Below are 19,737 nucleotides of genomic sequence, written 5' to 3' on the forward strand. Positions count from 1 at the left end.
GAAAAGGGGAAAAAAAAGGAAGGGGAGGAAAGGAATTTTGCAGTGCGTGGCAGAAGGGATGGAGATAGAAGGGTGGCTCGCGTTGGGATGGATTAAAACAGGGGGTCTTCAAACGTGGCCCTTTTATGACTTGTGGACTTCAACTCCCAGAATCCCTCAGCCAGGCACACTGGCTGAGGAATTCTGGGAGTTGAAGTCCTCAAGTCATAAAAGGGCCGAGTTTGAAGACCCCTGGATTAAAAGCTCACTTATCGACGGATGAGCGGGTGCGGTTGTATTCGTGCCACGTGCAGGTTGCCTTCCAAAGGTCTGTGGCAATCCTTACCCACTTTCGACCCTCACAACGGCCGTGCGAGGTAGGCTGGGCAGAAAGAGTGGCTGAATTCTCTCTCAGCCTTGTCTTGGTTTTAGAGGCATAGCTTTGATCGAGAAAGAGAAGGATATCTGGCTGGCCCAGATTTGTGCAAACTATCGATATCTAAGGTTGGGACCTGGAGGGCAGCTCCGGGGGGAAGCTATCTTTATGCTGGAAAATGGGGACTTGTCATAGTCCTTCCCGTATGAGTAGTCCTCAACTTACAACCACAATTGAGCCTGAAATTGTATGTTGCTAGGTGAAAACATTGTCCATAGGGTCGCGATGGGTCGGACACGACTTCGCAACTAACAACAACAACAGGTGAAAAATTTGTCAAAGTGAGCTTTGCCCCCATTTTACAACTTTGCTTGCCACCGTTGGTAAGTGAATCATTGCAGTTAAGTTATTAACCCGGTTGTTAAGTGAATCTGGCTTTTCCACTGACTTTGCTTGTCAGAAGGTTGCAAAAGCTGATACGTGTCCTCAGGACATTGCAACTGTTATACATACACGCCAGTTGCCAAGCATCTGAATTTTGATCTCATGACCATGGGGATGCTGCAATGGTCATAAGTGAAAAATGGTCATAAGTCACTTTTTCCAGTCACTAAATGAACTGTTGTAAGTCAAGGACTATCTGTATTTACTTTCAACTCAAGGGAACGCATGGGTGCCACTGAACGTCTTCCTCATTTGCTCTCCACATCAATCAGTGTTTCATTAGCTTGGATATCTTTCCTTTCGTTTACAGTTGATCTTCTTAGGTAACCCTAAGCAAAAGTTCTGCTGCACTGAAAAATTAGGTAATCTGTCGTTTTGTCTATGGGAGATATTCAATCATCCAGGTCATGGTTGCCCCAAAGATGCTTTTTGAAAAGGCAACTAGACTCTCTTTGTTTTGCTTGAAGACATTTTGCTTCTCATGCAAGAAGCTTCTTCAGTTCTCTTTGCTTTGCTTGAAGATGTTTCGCTTCTCATTCCAGAAGCTTCTTGCGTTCTGACTTATCACAACTGAAGAAGCTTCTTGGATGAGAAGGGAAACGTCCTCAAGCAAAACAAAAAGATCCAGTTGCCTTTTCAAAAAAGTACCTTTGGGACGTCTTTTCTTTTTGCTAATTCTCACACTGTGGGCATCTTTGACTTCCAGGAGGACTGAAATGTGTTTGGGAGAAAGAGCCTTGGTGGAGCAGTGGGCTAATGCCTCCTTAAGTAACACCAGCTGCCTGCAAATAGTGCAGGTTCGCATCCCACCAGGCTCAAGGTTGACTCAGCCTTCCATCCTTCCGAGGTAGGTAAAATGAGGACCCAGATTGTTGGGGGCAATTAAGCTGACTTTGTAATAATGCCGCTTGGGTGTGTGTGTGTGAAAGCCCTAATAAGCAGGCATATACATAGAATGAAGGCTATTGCTAAGCTTGTAAGCCGCCCTGAGTCTTCGGAGAAGGGCGGGATATAAATGGAATTTTTTTTTAAAAAAAGAAATGAATAATTTCAGCAACGGCAGTCTATATTTGAGCCTTCCATGGGATATGTTTTCAATAGTCATGGGATGTGCTGTGTGGTGTGCATTATGCACACAGTGCAAGATCTGTGGGATCCCATATTCTGCAGCAGAGCTCCTCTGGTAAAAAGCAGCAGGAACAACTTGCAACCTTCACAACCGGCTTTCCCAATGACTTTACAGGTAGTCCTCAACTTACAACAGTTGGCTTATTGACCGTTCCAAGTTACAACGGCACCGAAAAAAAGTGAATTATGACCATTTTCCACACTTATGACGGTTTGCAGCATCCCCACGGTCACATGATTTACATTCAGGCGCTTGGCAACTGACTCACACTTATGACGGTTGCCGTGTCCCAGGATCACGTGATCACCTTTTGCGAACTTCTGACAAGCAGAGTCAATGGGGAAGCCAGATTCACTTAACAGCCGGGTTACTAACTTAACAACTGTGTTGACTCAGTTAACAACCTTTAAGCAAGAAAAGTCATAAAGTGGGGTAAAAATCACTTCACAAATTTCTTGTTTAGCGATATAAATTTTGGGCTCAGTTGTGGTCGTAAGTCCAGGATCACCTGTACTTGTACGAAGCCAGCAGGTAAGGTCGCAAAACAGAGGTGCTGAAATGGCGGACACTTTGAGGGCTGATGGTCAGTGCCACTTGTTCAATCCTGTTGAACGGTTGTCAAAAGCATGATCATTAACTGAGGACTGCTTAATATTTGCTTTATTTATTTTTTGTTTAAATAATTGATATCGTTTCGGTGAGACAACCACCAATAAAATCCAGGGCTGTAGGCTAGACCAGGAAGTTGAATAATCCCCTGGAAGTCAGCCATACAGTAGTTAATCACTTCCATAATGTTGGCAAGAAAACTACGTGGAGGTGCCTTTGATATTATCAAGAAATCAACTTAAAGAAACTTTTTCCCAGAAACATGACTGGGTGGCTCCTTAGAAAGGAAAAAAAACATTCCATTTTTTTTCTTTTATGGCATTAGAGGAAGAAAAACCTGAGTTCCAGTCCCACCTTAAGCAGGAAGTCAGCTGGATGACCTTGGGCCAATCCTCCTCTCTCAGCCCTAGGAAGAAGAACGAAAGGGCAAACTACTTCTGCATCTTTTCTGCATCAGGCTTTCCTGCCTGAGCAGGGGGTTGGACTAGATGACCTCCAAGGTCCTTTCCAACATTATTATTGTTGTTGTCGTCTTCATCATCATCATCATCCAGCCAAGAAAACTGCAGGGACTTGCCCAATAGTTGTCAGGAGGCAAAACTGACTCAAAGTCAAAACCTAAAAAAAGTCCTCTGGATTTTGGCAACCCTGATATTATATTTATTTATTTTATTTATTTTATTTTATTAAATTTATATAAAATTATTCATATAGCTATGAAAGCATATCTAAGTACAGTAAGTATTTTTAAATACCTATGAAAGGTATTTAAAGCACACAAGTCCTTTGTCTTCATTTATGTTAGATTTATTATCATACGTTACAGCAAGTAACACTTTGGTCACATCACATTCTGAACTCCTTTTGAGAAGAGGCTGAACAATTGGCTTCCAAGAAAAACTGAATTTAGGAGAACTTGTGCAAAGCCATCAGCACAGCTTATGGATGGATTGGAAACTGATGAAGGAGAGAAGCAACCTAGAACTAAGGAGGTTTCCAGACAGTGAGAACCACTAACCAGTGGAACAACTTTCCTCCAGAAGTTGTGGGTGCTCCAGCACTTTTTAAGAAGAGACTGGATAACCACTTTAGAGCTTGTGGGTTGGTTTCCTTACCAGGCTAGTTAACATTTTCAGCAGAAACTTTAGGGGATGTTCAGAAACCAACTCACAAGCTTGGAGAACAATTCTTCACCCTCATACTACGCCTGAGGTACAGATATTTGCCATTATTGCAAGGCTTAGAGCGCCTATTTTTTCCTTTGTCCCCTCTATTCCAAAATTCAAGAATTTTAACTGTGCCTGCTTAGGGCTCTTTGGACCACAAATGGAATGGCTGAAAGTTGCATGCAATTGTGGATTAGTCTCTGTGTTGAAATCAACTGCAGCTAGCCAAGTTAGATAAACCACATCTATGTTACTCTTTCTCTCCTCTTCCGTTTATGCATTTATTTATTTACTTATTACAGTTTCAGAAATGTACGTGGCCCTTAAGCAAATAACTCTGGCTTACAATATGATGATGATTTATTTGATCTGTACAGCTGCTCATATCATCTAAGTGTGCAGTTCACCTCTTGAATTATGGTTTATAAACCCTTGGAGGGAAGGGAAACTCGAAGGGAAAGAAGATTGGGCATCAGGCACATTTTATCCTCTGCAGGATAATGTTTCTTTTTGCGATGATCAACATGGCAATAAATACGGAAAGGGGACGAAAATGTGGGCACATGGACCCCACCCCCTCCAGAGATGGAGACAGGCATAATATGCACCTTTCCACATAGAAAGCAACCAGAAGTCCCAAAACATTCCAATACTGAGAGTATTTGAACAATAATGTGAGTAAAACCATTCCAGTACTGATATTTGCACAATAATTTAATACCTTTGCTATGGGTGCAGATTTGCTTTTGGGTCCAATTCATGGTGTTGGTTATTGCCCTTAAAGCCCTACGTGGCTTTATCTAGGAACCCCCTTATGTCCATCCAATCAACCCATCCCACGCGGTCAGGCAAGGAAGGTATGTTAGAGACCCAATAGGTTAACCAGTTTCGACTGGCAGCATCGAGGAAAAGGACCTTCTATGCCATTGCCCCCACCCTCTCTTCCCTCCAACACACACACACACACTCCAGAGGTGAGGCGAGTCCCTGACTCCAAGAAAGGCATGAAGACCTGGCTGTGGGACTCACAGAGTGGCAAGCAACCCTGGGGATGGTTAGTACCTTAAAGGCGCTCCCTCCCTCTTTAAGATTTCACTTTATCTCGGTTTTTCAACTTGGCTCCCATTTAACAGATTATTTTTTTTTATATGGCTTTTACGCTTTTCTCTTGCAAACCGCCTGGAGTGACTCTTAAGAATCAGATGGGCAGTGCATACATTGATAAATAAATAATGCAGATACTGTCAAATCAAGCCTATAGGGCAAACAAGCCATAAGGCAAAGTTTGACAAAAGCAATATTTCAACATTTCAACAACCCCTCCTCCTCTGAAGAAAAGTTTGTGGCCTCCAGCTAACCTCCTCAGCTCCATAAGCAGATTTGAGGAGAGAGATGCATTTTACAGCAGAAGCTTTTCACATGCTAAACAGGCCTGTTGAATGCTTATTAGCCACTATCAGGGCAGTGCATCTGACTTGGGGAAAGGGGGGGGCAGGATTCAGTTCCTCTGATTGGGGAGCTCATGAAGTGAGCTCCCCTACCCCAATAGTTTTTATTAATCCCTTTTCAAAAAATGTGAAATGATAACAAAATAAAATGAACAATTTACCATATCTGTAACCACATGGAAAGAAGAATATTATTACACAATGAGAAATCCACAGATGTAATTACAAGGGATTTTCGGGTGGGGGCTGGATTTGGCTTGTATTTTCTTACAGTTTTTATTCTGCTGTTGACTGTAATGACCATAAGGCCATGGCTGCAGAAATCTGGTGGGGCCCATCTCTGCTATGCTGATAGAGACAGGAAGGGAACAGGCAAAGCGCAAGCCAACCCAGTTCTAGGCTGCATTAATGAAAGAATAGAACTGGGGTCCTCAAACTTGATCACTTGAAGACTTGCGGACTTCAACTCCCAGAATTCCCCAGCCAGCATGGCTGGCTGGGGAATTCTGGGAGTTGAAGTCTGCAAGTCTTAAAGTGGCCACGTTTGAGGACCCCTGGAATAGAATCAAGATCACACAAAGCATCAGTACCACTTTATAACACTTTGGTAAGGCCACACTTGGAATACTGTATCCAGTTTTGGTCACCACACTATAAAAAAGACTCTAGAACTCTAGAAAAACTGCAGAGAAGAGCAACAAAGATGTTTAGGGGACTGGAGGCTAAAACAGATGAAGAACGGTTCCAGGAATTGGGTATGTCTAGTTTAATGAAAAGAAGGCCCAGGGGCGACATGATAGCAGTGTTCCAATATTTGAGAGGCTGCCACAAAGAAGAGGGGGTCAAGCTATTCTCCAAAGCATCTGAAGGCAGGACAAGAAGCAACAGATGGAAACTCATCGAGAGAACCAAGTTAGCAAAAAGGAGAAAATCCTGTAAGTGAGAAAAATTAATCAGTGGAAAGGCTTGCCTTTAGAAGTAGTGGGTGCTGGAGGTTTTAAGAAGAGATTGGAGAACCATTTGTCTGACATGATATAGTCTCCTGCTTGAACAGGGGGTTGGACTAGAAGACCTCCAAGGCCCCTTTCAACTCTGTTATTCTGTTAAGCCATTTTTAGAAGACCAAGCATAGATTGCACTATTGGTTTCTTGGTTTGTCTGTATCCCGCCTTTATTATTTTTACAAATAACTCAAGGGAGCGAACATATCCCACACACCTTCCTCCTCATAGTTTCCTCACAACAACAACAACAACCCTATGAGGTGAGTTTGGCTGACCGAGAATGGCTGGCTCGAAGACACCCAGCAGGCTTTGGGACTTGAATTCATGGTTTCCTGGTTTGTAGCCTGGTGCCTTAATTGCTAAACTGCTTCTCTTTGCCCACAAACAGTTGTGTTCAATTGTGTGAAAGCAGGGAAAGGTACAACATGCAGGAATTGGAGTAGGGGGCTAGCCTTATTTTGACTTAAAGAAAATTGCCTGTAAGTTATGCTTTTCTGTCACAAATTCTGGCATTGCCAGAGAATATGCATAATATGCTCCTTCTGGCAGCACCGCTGAAAACTCAAGCATCGATCTGCATCATGTTGGGGTTAAGGCATCCATGTTCAAATTAGGGGAGAGTATAAGGTTTAGGAAGGATGGCTGGGCCTGGACAAAGGGGAAGCTGTGACCACCAGGGGGCTCTGGTTAAGTATTACTGCAGGAAAGAAAAAGGCGATTTGTATCCCCCTCGTTCATGTGCTCTCTCTGTCCTTTGACCAGGATATTAGGAGATGAACTTCCTGGGTCATCAAGCAGGCCCAAACCAAGTTTAAGAAAGGAAGACTCTCTTTTTGTTCAGTTCTTCTTCAACAGACAGTTAGGATTGCAGAAAAAAGAGTTGCAACCAGCCTGCCTTCCACTGAGGACCTGTAGACTGCACAAGCTAGAAAAAGGCCTGAGAAAATATCTACAGACCCCTCACATCCTGGACATGGAACTGTTTCAACTCCTCTCCTCCTCTTCCTCCTCCCCCATAGAGCATTGCATTCCAAAACAACTAGACACAAAGACAAATGTCCTTCCATGCCATCTCTCTGCTAAACACCACGGCATTGTCTTATGCTTAAAGGATATTTAGCCATATAGTGGGGCTATGTTGCTATTATCCTTCTCATCTTTCCTATTACCTTCTCCTATTGGTATCTTATAACTTATGATTTATCACTCTGTTTGTTTGTACCTACTCTTGCAGGAGCCATGGTGGCGCAGAGGTTAGAATGCAGTAAAGGTAAAAAGGTAAAGGTTCCCCCGCACATGCGTGCTAGTCGTTTCCGACTCTAGGGGCCGGTGCTCATCTCCGTTTCAAAGCCGAAGAGCCAGCACTTGTCCGAGGACATCTCCGTGGTCATGTGGCCAGCATGACTAGACGCCAAAGGCGCCCGGAATGCTGTTACCTTCCCACCATAGTGGTCCCTATTTTTCTACTTGCATTTTTACGTGCTTTCGAACTGCTAGGTTGGCAGAAGCTGGGACGAGTAACAGGCGCTCACTCTGTTACACGGCACGCGGGATTCGACCAACCAAACTGCCGACCATCTGATCGACAATCAGCGTCCTAACCCACTGAGCCACCGCGTCCCTCTGTTGTCCCTCTGTTGTTTGTACCTACTCTTGCAGGAGCCATGGTGGCGCAGAGGTTAGAATGCAGTACTGCAGGCTAATTCTGCTGCCTGCCTGCTGCCTGCAGTTTGGCAGTTTGATTCTCACTAGCGCTCAAGGTTGACTCAACCTTCCATCCTCCCAAGGTCGGTAAAATGAGGACCCAGATTGTTGGGTGCTGTAAAGCACTATGAAGCGGTATATAAATCTAAATGCTATTGCTATTGCTACTCTTGAGAGTTTATGCACCGGAGACAGAATTCCTTGAAAGGATTTTGAACTTGTTGCAATTTCCCTCCAGATTTGAGAGGCATCTTTGGACAGGGATCTTGCGATTTTCATGCAGATGTTCATAGAGATGTTGTTCTCTTGAGATGAATTGTTCTCTTGGGTTTAGTCTACCCATATAATTTGTTTATTCAGCATGTAATTCATCTTAGCTCAGTAGCAATTAATTTGGCTCCAGGGACAAATTCAGTTCCACTGGAGTTTGCTCCATAAAATGTAAATTATGGTGGGCTTCTTGATCTAAGGCAGGGATGGAGAACCCATAAGCTGCAGGGGTCTCTTTCAGTCCTTCATCGCTCTATTTACGCCTCCCTCAAGTCACCTGCAGTGAGCAGAGCTAATTGTTTACTTTTTATCCTGGATGTGTCTGTTTGAGCTTTGAGGAGATTTTAAGGGTCTACGTTTATTAGTTTATTCATTTAGTTATTAAAAATTATAACCCATAATTAGCTTTGCTCACTGCACGTGACTTGAGGGAGGCATAAATAGAGTGATGAAGGACTGAAAGAGACCCCTGCAGCTTATCTCCATCCCTGCCTTAGATCAAGCCAACACAGTGCTAGGCTGCATTAAGAGAGGGATAGAATCAAGATCACGTGAAGTACTAATACCACTTTACAATGCCTTGGTAAGGCCACACCTGGAATACTGCATCCAGTTTTGGTCACCACAATGTAAAAAAAGATGTCAAGACTCTAGAAAGAGTACAGAGAAGAGCAACAAAAATGATTGGGGGACTGGAGGCTAAAACAAATAGGGAACGGTTGCTGGAATTGGGTATGTGTAGTTTAACGAAGAGAAGGGTAAGGGGTGACATGATAGTAGTGTTCCAGTATCTCAGGGGCTGCCACAAAGAAGAGGGAGTCAAGCTATTCTCCAAAGCACCCAAAGGCAGGACAAGAAGCAACGGATGGAAACAAGTCAAGGAGAGAAGCAACCTAGAACTAAGGAGAAACTTCCTGACAGTTAGAACAATTAACCAGTGGAACAACCTGCCTCCAGAAGTGGTGAATGCTCCAACACTGGAAGTTTTTAAGAAGAGACTAGCCAGCCATTTGTCTGAAATGGTATAGGGTTTCCTGCCTGAGCAGGGGGTTGGACTAGATGACCTCCAAAGTCCCTTCCAACTACTACTTCTTCTTCTTCTTCTTCTTCTTCTTCTTCTTCTTCTTCTTCTTCTTCTTCTTCTTCTTCTTCTTCTTCTTCTTCTTCTTCTTATTATTATTATTATTATTATTATTATTATTATTATTATTATTATATTATTATTATGTGCCCTAGCTCCTTATTCCATTTTACCCTACAAAATCCACTATTTTCAAAAATGGCAAAAATGTTTTTTTATTACTTTTTAAAAAATAAATCCTAATCTCTTTGATGACTTTATAATGCTTATTGGGTCCAGAATTCCTGCAGGGAAAGTAAGTGGATTTCTTTAGCAGAGCTTCATTTATGCTTGGGAAAGACTCCCAGACAAAAGTGCTCCCAGCTTCAACACAGACCAGTCCAGTGCAGGACCTAGGTTTTTCGTGCAGACAGTCCTTTGTTCCCAAACAGCAGCTCCTCTTAAAGTGGTGAGGCAAGGCATGGCTGCCAACACTTTGAATCTGAGATCTGGCACTGTTGCTCCACCAGAAGCTCTTATAGCCGTGTTGACAGTTTAACAATCATACTGAAAATAAAATAAATGCCCTGGGCCAACTCCCACATTGCTCTGCTGTTGATCTTCTTAATGATCTTGCTGTAGTGGCCTGTTTACTCCTGTTTCCGAAAGAGTTTACTTGATTGAAAAGAGAGCTTTCATGCTCTTCCACATGAGGAATAAACGTGTGTAACTCAAAAGACCACCTAAGAAGTGAGTGGACGTTGCCTGGGTGGCTGCCTGCCAGAATCTAATGAACAGACAGCATACATAGCCCTCCAACCAATCATTTAAGAACCATTCAAAGTTACGCCTTGAAAAAAAGTGACTTGCGACCATTTTCCACGCTTATGACCATTGCAGCATCCCCATGGTCATGTGATCAAAACTCAGTTGCTTGGCAACTGGTTCATGTTTACGACGGTTGCAGCCTCCTGGGCTCATGTGATCACACCTGATGACCTTCTGACATACAAAGTCAATGGGGAAGCTAGATTCGCTTAACAACGGTGCCAAGAAAGGTCATAAAATGGGACAAAACTCATTTAACAACTGTTTTGCTCAGCAACAGAAATGTTGGGTTCAATAGTAAGTTGAGGACAACCTGTAATTAAATAAACATCAGGCCAGCAGTAGAAAGCCAAATAGCACTGGATAAGAAGAGAGCGTGTAGTCTGGTCAGTGGAAGCTGGACTGTTCCTAGGCCCTGATGCTTCATCAGCACAGGCATTCAGAAACACCAGAAATGGTGCATCTTTTGTAAGACCTTGGAGAAGGTAGAAAACACCATCATCCAGTGGTGTAGATGCTGCAATTATCATACACATATGCTGGTTGCCAAGCACTCAAATCACAAACACATGACCACACAGATGTTATGATGGTCATAAGTACGAGGACATGTCATTAGCTACTTTTTTCAATGCTGTCATAACTTTGGTTGTTAAACAAATGGTCATAAGTCAAGGACTATTTGCACACGTTTCTATGGTGGTAGGAAAGATATGTAAGAGAGTTGCTAGCACAGTGTTTCTCAACCTTGGCAACCTTTTAAGATGTGTGAATTACCAGAATTCTGAATTACCAGAATTCCCCAGCCAGGCTGCTAAAATTGATGCATCTTAAAGTTGCCAATGCTGAATAACACTGTGCAGTTCTGTTTTGGTATCAGGTGAATTCCCAGATGATCCAGCAATATGACTTGGGGCTTGCAAATGCCCAAAGTCTGCATATAACAGGTAGTCCTCGACTCACAACAGTTTCTTTAGTGACCATTCAAAGTTACAATGGCACTGAAAAAAGTGAATTATGACCGTTTTTCACCCAGCCATTGCAGTGTTCCCATGGCTATATAACCAAAATTTTAGCTGCTTGGCAACTGGCTCATTTTTATGACGGTTGCTGTGTGCTGTCACACGATCCCCTTTTGAGACCTTCTGACAACCAAAGACAATGGGGAAGCCAGATTCACTTAACCACCCTGTCACTAACTTAACAACTGCAGTGATTCACTTAACAGCTGTGGCAAGAAAGGTTGTAAAATTGGGCCAAACGTAGCAGCAAAATGTTTGGGCTCAAGTGTGGTTGTAAGTCAAGGACTAGACCTGTACCTCTGTGGTTTCAGGAACTTCCATTTTGAGACAATTGTAGTCTCTGGAATGGATAAACTAACTTAAGCAGCTTTGATCATTCCAGCGGCTCAAGTGCTATCGACCCCTCCCATTCTGCCATGGAGTTTCATGCCTATAGGGCAGTGATGGCGAACCTTTTAGAGATCAAGTGCCCAGACTGCAACCCCAAGCCCACTTATGTACCGTCATGTGCTGGGTGGGCGTGGCCACTGGGTGGGCGTGGCTGTGGTGGTAACAGCAGACTGGGTGGGACTAAAAAGTTCAATCAGTCAATTTTAACTTTGCGAGAACTTTTTTTTTCCCCTCTAGAAGTTGAAAATGATTGATTGATTGAACCTTTTTTTTTTGCACATGGTGGCGGAGGCCTAAAGCGAAGTTTTTATAAAACCCAGCTGAAGGCCTAGGACTGGGGTGACGGCTCGTGTGCCCACAGAGAGGTCTCTGCGTACCACCTGTGGCACTCGTGCCATAGGTTCACCACCACGGCTATAGAGTAACTTTTCCTTTGGCTGCCAGAAAGAACAGAGCCTTGTCCTTCCTCCCCCCCCCACACACACTTCTTGTGATTGAACAGACTAAAAACCATTCAGTCAAACCAATTTACAGGAAATCTTCTAAGAGTACACAACAAATCCTATAGAAGCTTAAGATAAAGACAAGCAAGGGCCCCACTGTTCTCATACTCAGATTTTCTCTCTCTCTCTCTCTCTCTCTGTCTGTGTGTGTGTGTGTGTGTAAAACTGCCTGCCTCTGAGTCATTGTAGACTCCTGGAGACTGGCTGGACTAATCTCTGCAGATTTCTTGGCAAGGTTTTTCCGAAGTGTTTTGCCCTTACCTCCTTTGCCCTTACCTCCTTCTTCAAGGGCTAAAAAAAGAGAGGGGCTGGTCCAAAGTCTCCCAGCTGGCCTCAGGCAGAACTAGAACTCGCAATCTATTGGTTTCTAGCATGGTGCTTTAATTACTACACCAAACTGACTCTGTCACATACTCAGTGCAACAGGGTCAATTAGGTCTATAAACATCATGCATTAAACCTGTTTATTAAATCACAGTAATATTCTATGAACAGTTACAAAACTTGTCTGCATAGCTGAGATGCCTTGGTGGAAGGAAAATTCCAGATGGAGCAGGAATCCCTGCAAAAGAGAAGCAAGGAGGACCCAGATTGTTGGGGGCAATTAAGCTGACTTTGTAATAATGCCGCTGGGGTGAGTGTGAAAGCCCTAATAAGCAGGCATATACATAGAATGAAGGCTACTGCTAAGCTTGTAAGCCGCCCTGAGTCTTTGGAGAAGGGCGGGATATAAATGGAATTAAAATAAAAAAATAAAATAAAAAAAGAGTTTTGGTGAAAGAGCTCCAGCCCCATTCATGGAAAGGATTGCGACTTTGGCAGATGAAAACCCAAAACTTTCTCTCTCTCTCTCCTGTCAGGGAATGTGTTTGTGTTAGGACAGGGCTGGGTCAGGAATTCTGGGAGTTGAAGTTCACGATTCACAAAAGAGCCAAGGTTGCCTGCTCCTGTCTTAGGACATTTAGATGCATGTGAAGTAAGTCATAGAATGTACAGGTAGTCCTTGTTTAGCAACCACAACTGGGACTGGAAATTCCATTGTTAAGCAAAGCGGTTATGAAACAACACTATGCTTATGGCCTTACTTCAGTTTTCCTTTGTTTTGCAGACTTGAAAAGGTTGTAAACGCAAGGATTGGTTATGAAGTTATTTTTTTCATCACTGTCATAATTGCAAAATGGTTGCTAAAGAAGATGGACGCTAAACAAGGACTCCCTGTATAGCATTCCCATCTAAAATGGGAAAGGTGTTTTAGGTCTGCTGTGGCATGCCTGTCAACAATATGTTTTAAAAAAACCTACATCTTTTCCAGGTCTCACGGCGTGACACTTTTTTTTTTGAAGGGACACTGACAGGTACAGTAGGGGCAAAATTGTGGAAATCTTTTGGGAAAAGTGTACAGTAGAAATGCCACCTTTGGTCAAGTTTCCACCAATTTTTCTTCTAATACTTTATAACTATAGCCTTGTTCACTTAATACTATTTTACATCGCTTTCTGGGCAACCAGTCAACTCTTTGCACCATTACTTTAATTTTATTATGTTTTACAAGCTCACTAAATGAAAGAACACAAAAAAACCCCCAACCAACTTGTTAGCCATCACATAACACGCTGACAAATGTCCTCCTCTCAGCTTCAATACATGACATCAATAACTGAATCCTACTGTGATCTGATTGGCTCATTGCCAAAACAAGACATCACCTGATTGCCTCTCTAAACGCTCATGCTCATTGGCTACAATCAGATGAAGAAAAGCTGCATGATATCAACCTAAGCAAGTTGTGCTTTCTTTTTCTGGTTATTTGGCTATAACCTTTCGTAGAATACTGTACAGATAATTGAACAAACTTTATTGCATGACATTCTTGATTAAATTATCTTTCCGTTGATATATAATTTTATGGTACTACTCCAAAAGAAAAAAAAAGTGGTGTTATTAGCCATCAAACCTCAAAAGTACACTTTTCCCAAAAGGTTTCCACAATTTTGGCCACTACCGTAGAGCGAGCGTGCTCCACACCAGATGTGAAACATCATTCCTGCCCTGGATCCAAACACCCGTGTGAAACCCAGGTCGAACCGTCAGCTGCAAATGTCTAGTGGGAAATCTGCCTTGCCCAATAGAAGGACTCTCAGTACATTTGGTTAGGATAAGGCCACAGGGGCAGGAGAGAGACTGGATTTTCTCCCACGTGGATCCGCTGGTGCCTCTTGTGATGAGAGCTCCGGCTGAAGCTTTTCCCGCAGTAACTACAGGTGTAAGGTTTCTCTCCCGTATGGATGCGGTTATGCTGGGTGAGGGTGGATTTGTCGGTGAAGCTCTTCCCGCAGACGGAGCAGGTGTAAGGTTTCTCCCCCGTGTGGATCCTCTTGTGCCGGATGAGGTTGGAGCTGACGTTGAAGCACTTCCCACAGTGGCTGCACTCAAAAGGCTTCTCGCCCGTGTGGATGCGCATATGTTTGACCAGGTCTGAGGTCTGGTTGAAACTCTGCCAGCATTCGGCACAGGTGTGGGGGATTTCAAAGGGAGGGTCTTGCTTCTTAGAAACTCGGGGTCTTTGAGCACGGCCAGGAGCCGAGCTGGTGGTGACCACGGTAGTCTCTGAAGGAGGGAAACTGCTCTGCTGTTCTCCTGGGGGGCTCTTCAGAGGCCGCTTCTGATGGGAACTCTGCCGGAACAATTTCCCACAATCAATACACTGGAAGGGGGTCTCCCGGGAATGGGTTCGCACATGTTGATCCAAAGATGACTTGTCTGCGAAACCTTTCCCACAATCTGAGCAAAGATAGGGCTTCACCCTGGTGTGAATCCTCTGGTGCCTGCTCAGGTGGGAACTGATGCTGAAGGCTTTCCCACAGTCTGAGCATTTATAGGGCTTTTCTCCAGCATGGATTCTTTGGTGGCTCACCAAATCCAAAGTCTGTGCAAATGTCTGCCCACACTCCGTGCAGATGTTAGGATTCTCCCCCGCGTAACTTCTCTGGGGGGCCGTGTCGCCCTTTCGCTTCCTGGCCTTTTTGTTGGGGGTCCCTGCTTTTCCTTTCTCTTCCCCCAAAAGCAGGCTGCTCTTATGCTGCTCCTCCAACTTCCACCGGCTCTTCAAGCGTCTTTTACGAGTGGCTACCTGAGGAAGTTTCCCTCTGGACCTTTTCGGAGGCATCATGGAACCGAGAACTCTTCTTCCAGGTCACACTTGTATTTCTCTAGCGGCCTGTTCAAAGACAACGACAACCAATCACAAGGCCACATAAAATTCCAAACAGGTATTCGTTGTGTCAAAAACCTAATATAGGTAGTCCTCGACTTACAACTATTCGTTTAGTGACCATTCGAAGTTACAACAGCGCTGAAAAAAGTGACTTACGACCAGTTTTTGCACTGACAACCATTGCAGCATTCCCCCCCTGGTGGTACATGGCCCAAATCACTCAGGCACTCAGAAATTGAGGTGTATTTATGAACTGTCCTGGGGTCATGTGATCACCACCTGTAACCTTTCCAGTTGGCTTCCGAGAAGCAAAGTCAATGTGGGAGGCCCACTTCACTTAACAATGTGTTCTGCTTAGAAACACGTAGCAAAAATGTTGTAAAATGGGACAAAGCTCATTTAGCAACCGCCTTGCTTAGTAAAGGAAATTTTGGGCTCAGTTGTGGTCACACATTGAGGACTACCTGTGACCAGGGCTTTTTTCCTCATAGAACGCTCAGAACGGAGTTCCAGCACGTTTTTTGGATGAAACCTTGTAGGGTAGGCAAGGCGGGTTGTATGACATGTGTGAGTTCTGGCACCTTTTTTTTTTTTTTTACAAAAAAAGCACTGCCTGTGACATTAGAAAATCTGCATACTGACAACATTTCCACCTGTCCATTGCACACTCACACTCCCCGTCATTCAGACTCTTTTGTCTGCCACTGGCCATTTCCTCTAGCAGGGCTGCCACTTCTGCCTCAAGCTGCCTTGCTAAACTTGGACTCTTCTGCCAACCGCCTGGACCCTGCAGCCCTCAGCGGCGGCGGCTGCCTTGAAGGGGGAACCCATCTCCAAACCCTGAAAAGCTTCTGTCCATTTTAAGAGCTCCAGAGAAGGAAAAACCCCAGCCAAAGCAAGTCTTAATGGGCGAAACGGGGCTTTGGCCACATTGAAAGGCTCCCCCCCCCCCCGGGCGCAGGTGGCATTAAGCCCCTGCTCCACCCTCCTTGTTTGCAGCCAGCTGAGGGAGCAGCCGGCACCCCAAACGCACAGAGGAGAGACCAAGCTTACTTGGATCACGTGTGAGGAAGGAGTGCAGAGCAGAAGGGACTAGGCGCTGGATCTCTCTCTCTCTCTCTCTCTCTCTCTCTCTCTCTCTCTCTCTCTCTCTCTCTCTCTCTCTCTCTCTCTCTCTCTCTCTCTCTCTGTCCTGTCTCTCTCTGTCTCTGTCTCTCTCTGTTTCTTTCTTTCTTTCTCTTTCTTTCTTTCTTTCTCTTTCTTTCTTTCTTTCTTTCTTTCTTTCTTTCTTTCTTTCTTTCTTTCTTTCTTTCTTTCTTTCTTTCTTTCTTTCTCTCTTCCTCGGATGGAAAAGGGAGCCGCCGTTACCTGTCCGGAGCCGGCTCGCGCTCACGGCGGAGAGCGAGAGGGAAAGCTCATTAGAGAGGCACGCGCTCGGGAGTCCGAAACGCTCGCGCCGTCGCTCTGCAAGTCAGTCGCTTGGCTGAGGCTCGGCTGAGGCAGCGGCAAAGCCGCGGTCCAGGCTTCTGGCGGGCGCGGAGCGGTCTGAGAAACCGGGCGAGCGGCTGGGGCTGAGGAGCTGGCGGCGGCGGCGGCGGAGGAGGAGGAGTGGCAGGAAACGGCACCCGCGCCTAACCTGGGAAGCCCAACCTCGCCGGCGAGAAAGGAGGGCGAAGCAAGCGAGGCGGAGGGCGAACCGCCTTTTCCACCGAGGGAGCCCTCTCGCGGCCGCCGATCTCCGGCTCGGCTGCGCGGCGTGGGTGGGCGCGACCCGTGTCCGGGCTTCTTCGCCGGGACCAGGGGTAGGCAACCTGGGCTCTTTTATGACTCGTGGACTTCAACTCCCAGAATTCCTGAGCCAGCCAAGCTGGCTCAGGAATTCTGGGAGTTGAAGTCCACGAGTCATAAAAGAGCCCAGGTTGCCTACCCCTGGCCGGAGAAAAGCGCTCAGGTCGAGCTCGGCGCCAGAGACTCTTCCCCTCCCCACCGACACACACAACACACACACACACACACACAAACAAACGAGTCTGCAGCGAGGCAGGAGAGGCTTGGCCCGATCGCCTTCCAGGATAGATAGATAGATAGATAGATAGATAGATAGATAGATAGATAGATAGATAGATAGATAGATAGATAGATAGATAGATAGATAGATAGATAGATAGATAGATAGATAGATAGATAGATAGATAGAGATAGAGATAGAGATAGAGATAGAGATATATGTGGATCTTTGGTCATTTGGGTTTTTTCCCGCGTAGAGTTGAAGGTGTATAGATATATAGATATATATAGATATATAGATAGATACACACACACACACACACACACACACGTGTAAGTCTGCAGCGATGCAGGAGATGCTTGGCCCGATCGCCTTCCAGGATACACACACACACACACACACACACACACAAAGACACATACGTAAGTCTGCAGCGAGGCAGGAGAGGCTTGGCCCGATCGCCTTCCGGGATAGTCCGTGGGGCTATTGGGGGAGGGGGTCACGCTCCCCACGCCTCCGAGGGGAGCAGAAATGCCCCAAAGGTTTCACTTAGAGCCTTGGTGGAGCAGTGGGCTAATGCCTCCTTAAGTAACACCAGCTGCCTGCAGTTAATGCAGGTTCGCATCCCACCAGGCTCAAGGTTGACTCAGCCTTCCATCCTTCCCAGGTAGGTAAAATGAGGACCCAGATTGTTGGGGGCAATTAAGCTGACTTTGTAATAATGCCGCCGGGGGAGGGGGGGGCGAAAGCCCATAGAATGAAGGCTATTGCTAAGCACATTGATTTGTGCTTTAGATTGTAAGCCTTCAGAGAAGGGCGGGATATAAACGGGATTTTAAAAAGAAACTTGTGGCCTCCCGCTCACACCTCTCTGCGGATGCCTGATTAGTTATTTGAAGGCATTAGTGATTTTTACTGGAGTCGTCATATCTCACGTTTATCTTGTGCAAATCAAGGCGGCGTACATCAGTCTCCCTCCTCCTCCTCTTCTTCCCCCCCACCCCCGGTAACAACCTCCCTGCGAGGTGGGTTGGATTGAGAGACGGACTGGCCCAAATTCACCCGGCTGACTTCATGCCTAGAATTCCTGGTCTCCCAGTTTCTAATCTAGCATCTTAACCTCTAGACCAGGGTTTTTCAAACTGGGCCACTTTTAACGTGTGGGGAGTCGTCTCCTCCCTCCATGTGGGTTGGAGAATTTGGGGAGTTGACATCCGCTGTATCTTAAAAAGTGGCCAAATTTCTCCTCGGGACCTCACTATAGGGCAGGGGTAGGCAACCTCGGCTCTTTTATGACTCGTGGACTTCAACTCTCAGCTGACTCAGGAATTCTGGGAGTTGAAGTCCACGAGTCATAAAAGAGCCGAGGTTGAACCCCTGCTATAGGGTATTGCACACCAAAATGACTAGACACAGTTTTTCCCCTTTTGCTCTGCTAAACACCTAGTTCCCACGGGACTGTCTTATGCCTAAGGATTTTGATTCATGTACAAGTAGTCATCAACTTACAACAGTTTGTTTAGTGACTGTTGGAAGTTACAACATCACAAGAAAGTGACTTACGACCATTTTTCACACTTATGACCGCTGCAGCATCCTCATGGACAGGATGCTTGATAACTGATGGTTGCAATGTCCCGGAGTCATGTTATCCCCTTTTGTAACCTTCTGACCAGCAAAGTCAATGGGGAAACCAGATTCACCTAACAACTGTGTTACTAATTTAACAACTGCATTGATTCACTGAACAAATGTAGTAAGGAAAGTTGTAAAATGGGGCAAAACTCAATTATGATTGTAAGTTGAGGACTACCTGTATTATCCTTCTCACCTTTCCTATAATTTACTCCTATTGGTATCTTATGACTATCACTTGTGGGTTGTATCTTATGATTTATGATTGTATCATATGATGTATTATTTAGCACATTGTTGCTTGCAGATATATTGAGAGCTTATGCACCGGAGGAGACACATTCCTTGTGTGTCCAGTCACACTTGGCCAATAAAGAATATTCAAATTCCAATAATTTGAGGAAAACTACACCAAATTGACTCAATTTATGGACTTCAATTAAATTAAAAACCTTAAAGATCTTTAAGCCCTTATTTTGTAATTGCCTACTGGATTAAGTTTCCAAGTTTCCCCACTGTGGAAATTCATTGAATTACTTGAGCCAATGGCTGCATCTCAGAGCATCTTACTCATAGGCCTGGCTTTCTGGAAAGTGGGAGGGAGGGAGGGAGAGCTATACACTTTGTAAATAAATTTGGATCCCTCCTCAAAGCAGGCATGTCAAACTGCTGGATGCATCATGCCAAAACCACACCCACCCCATTGCCAGCAATGGGGAAAAAGTCGCAATACCTCTGATTCTTGTCCCAACCCCTCTTAGCATGTGGCTGTCATCTAGTGGCCACCTGAATTTTTGTAGCCTAGATTTCTTGCCCCTCTTCAGTTGACCATATTTACTTATTTGTATCCCACCTTTATTGTTTTTACAAATAAGGTGGCAAACATATCCAACGCACCTTCCTCCTATTTCCCCCACAACAACAACCTGTGAGGTGGGTTGGGCTGAG

General features: G+C 44.9%; 1 protein-coding gene across 1 annotated transcript in view; it reads right to left on the minus strand.

Moving 5' to 3' along the window:
- Positions 1-16,278, minus strand: part of LOC310636328 (uncharacterized protein) — a 211,325-nt gene extending 195,047 nt beyond the window's left edge. The window contains exons 1-2 of the mRNA XM_083356073.1: positions 16,200-16,278; positions 13,543-15,149 (exon numbers count right to left, since the gene is read on the minus strand). Of these exons, the coding sequence (XP_083212199.1) occupies positions 14,070-15,101 (1,032 nt within the window). The 5' untranslated portion in view covers positions 15,102-15,149; positions 16,200-16,278 and the 3' untranslated portion in view covers positions 13,543-14,069. The remainder of the gene's footprint in view (positions 1-13,542; positions 15,150-16,199) is intronic.
- Between the last annotated feature and the right edge of the window lie 3,459 nt (positions 16,279-19,737).

This window comes from Vipera ursinii (assembly GCF_947247035.1).
Source record: "Vipera ursinii genome assembly, chromosome: 2".
Taxonomy (NCBI): domain Eukaryota; kingdom Metazoa; phylum Chordata; class Lepidosauria; order Squamata; family Viperidae; genus Vipera; species Vipera ursinii.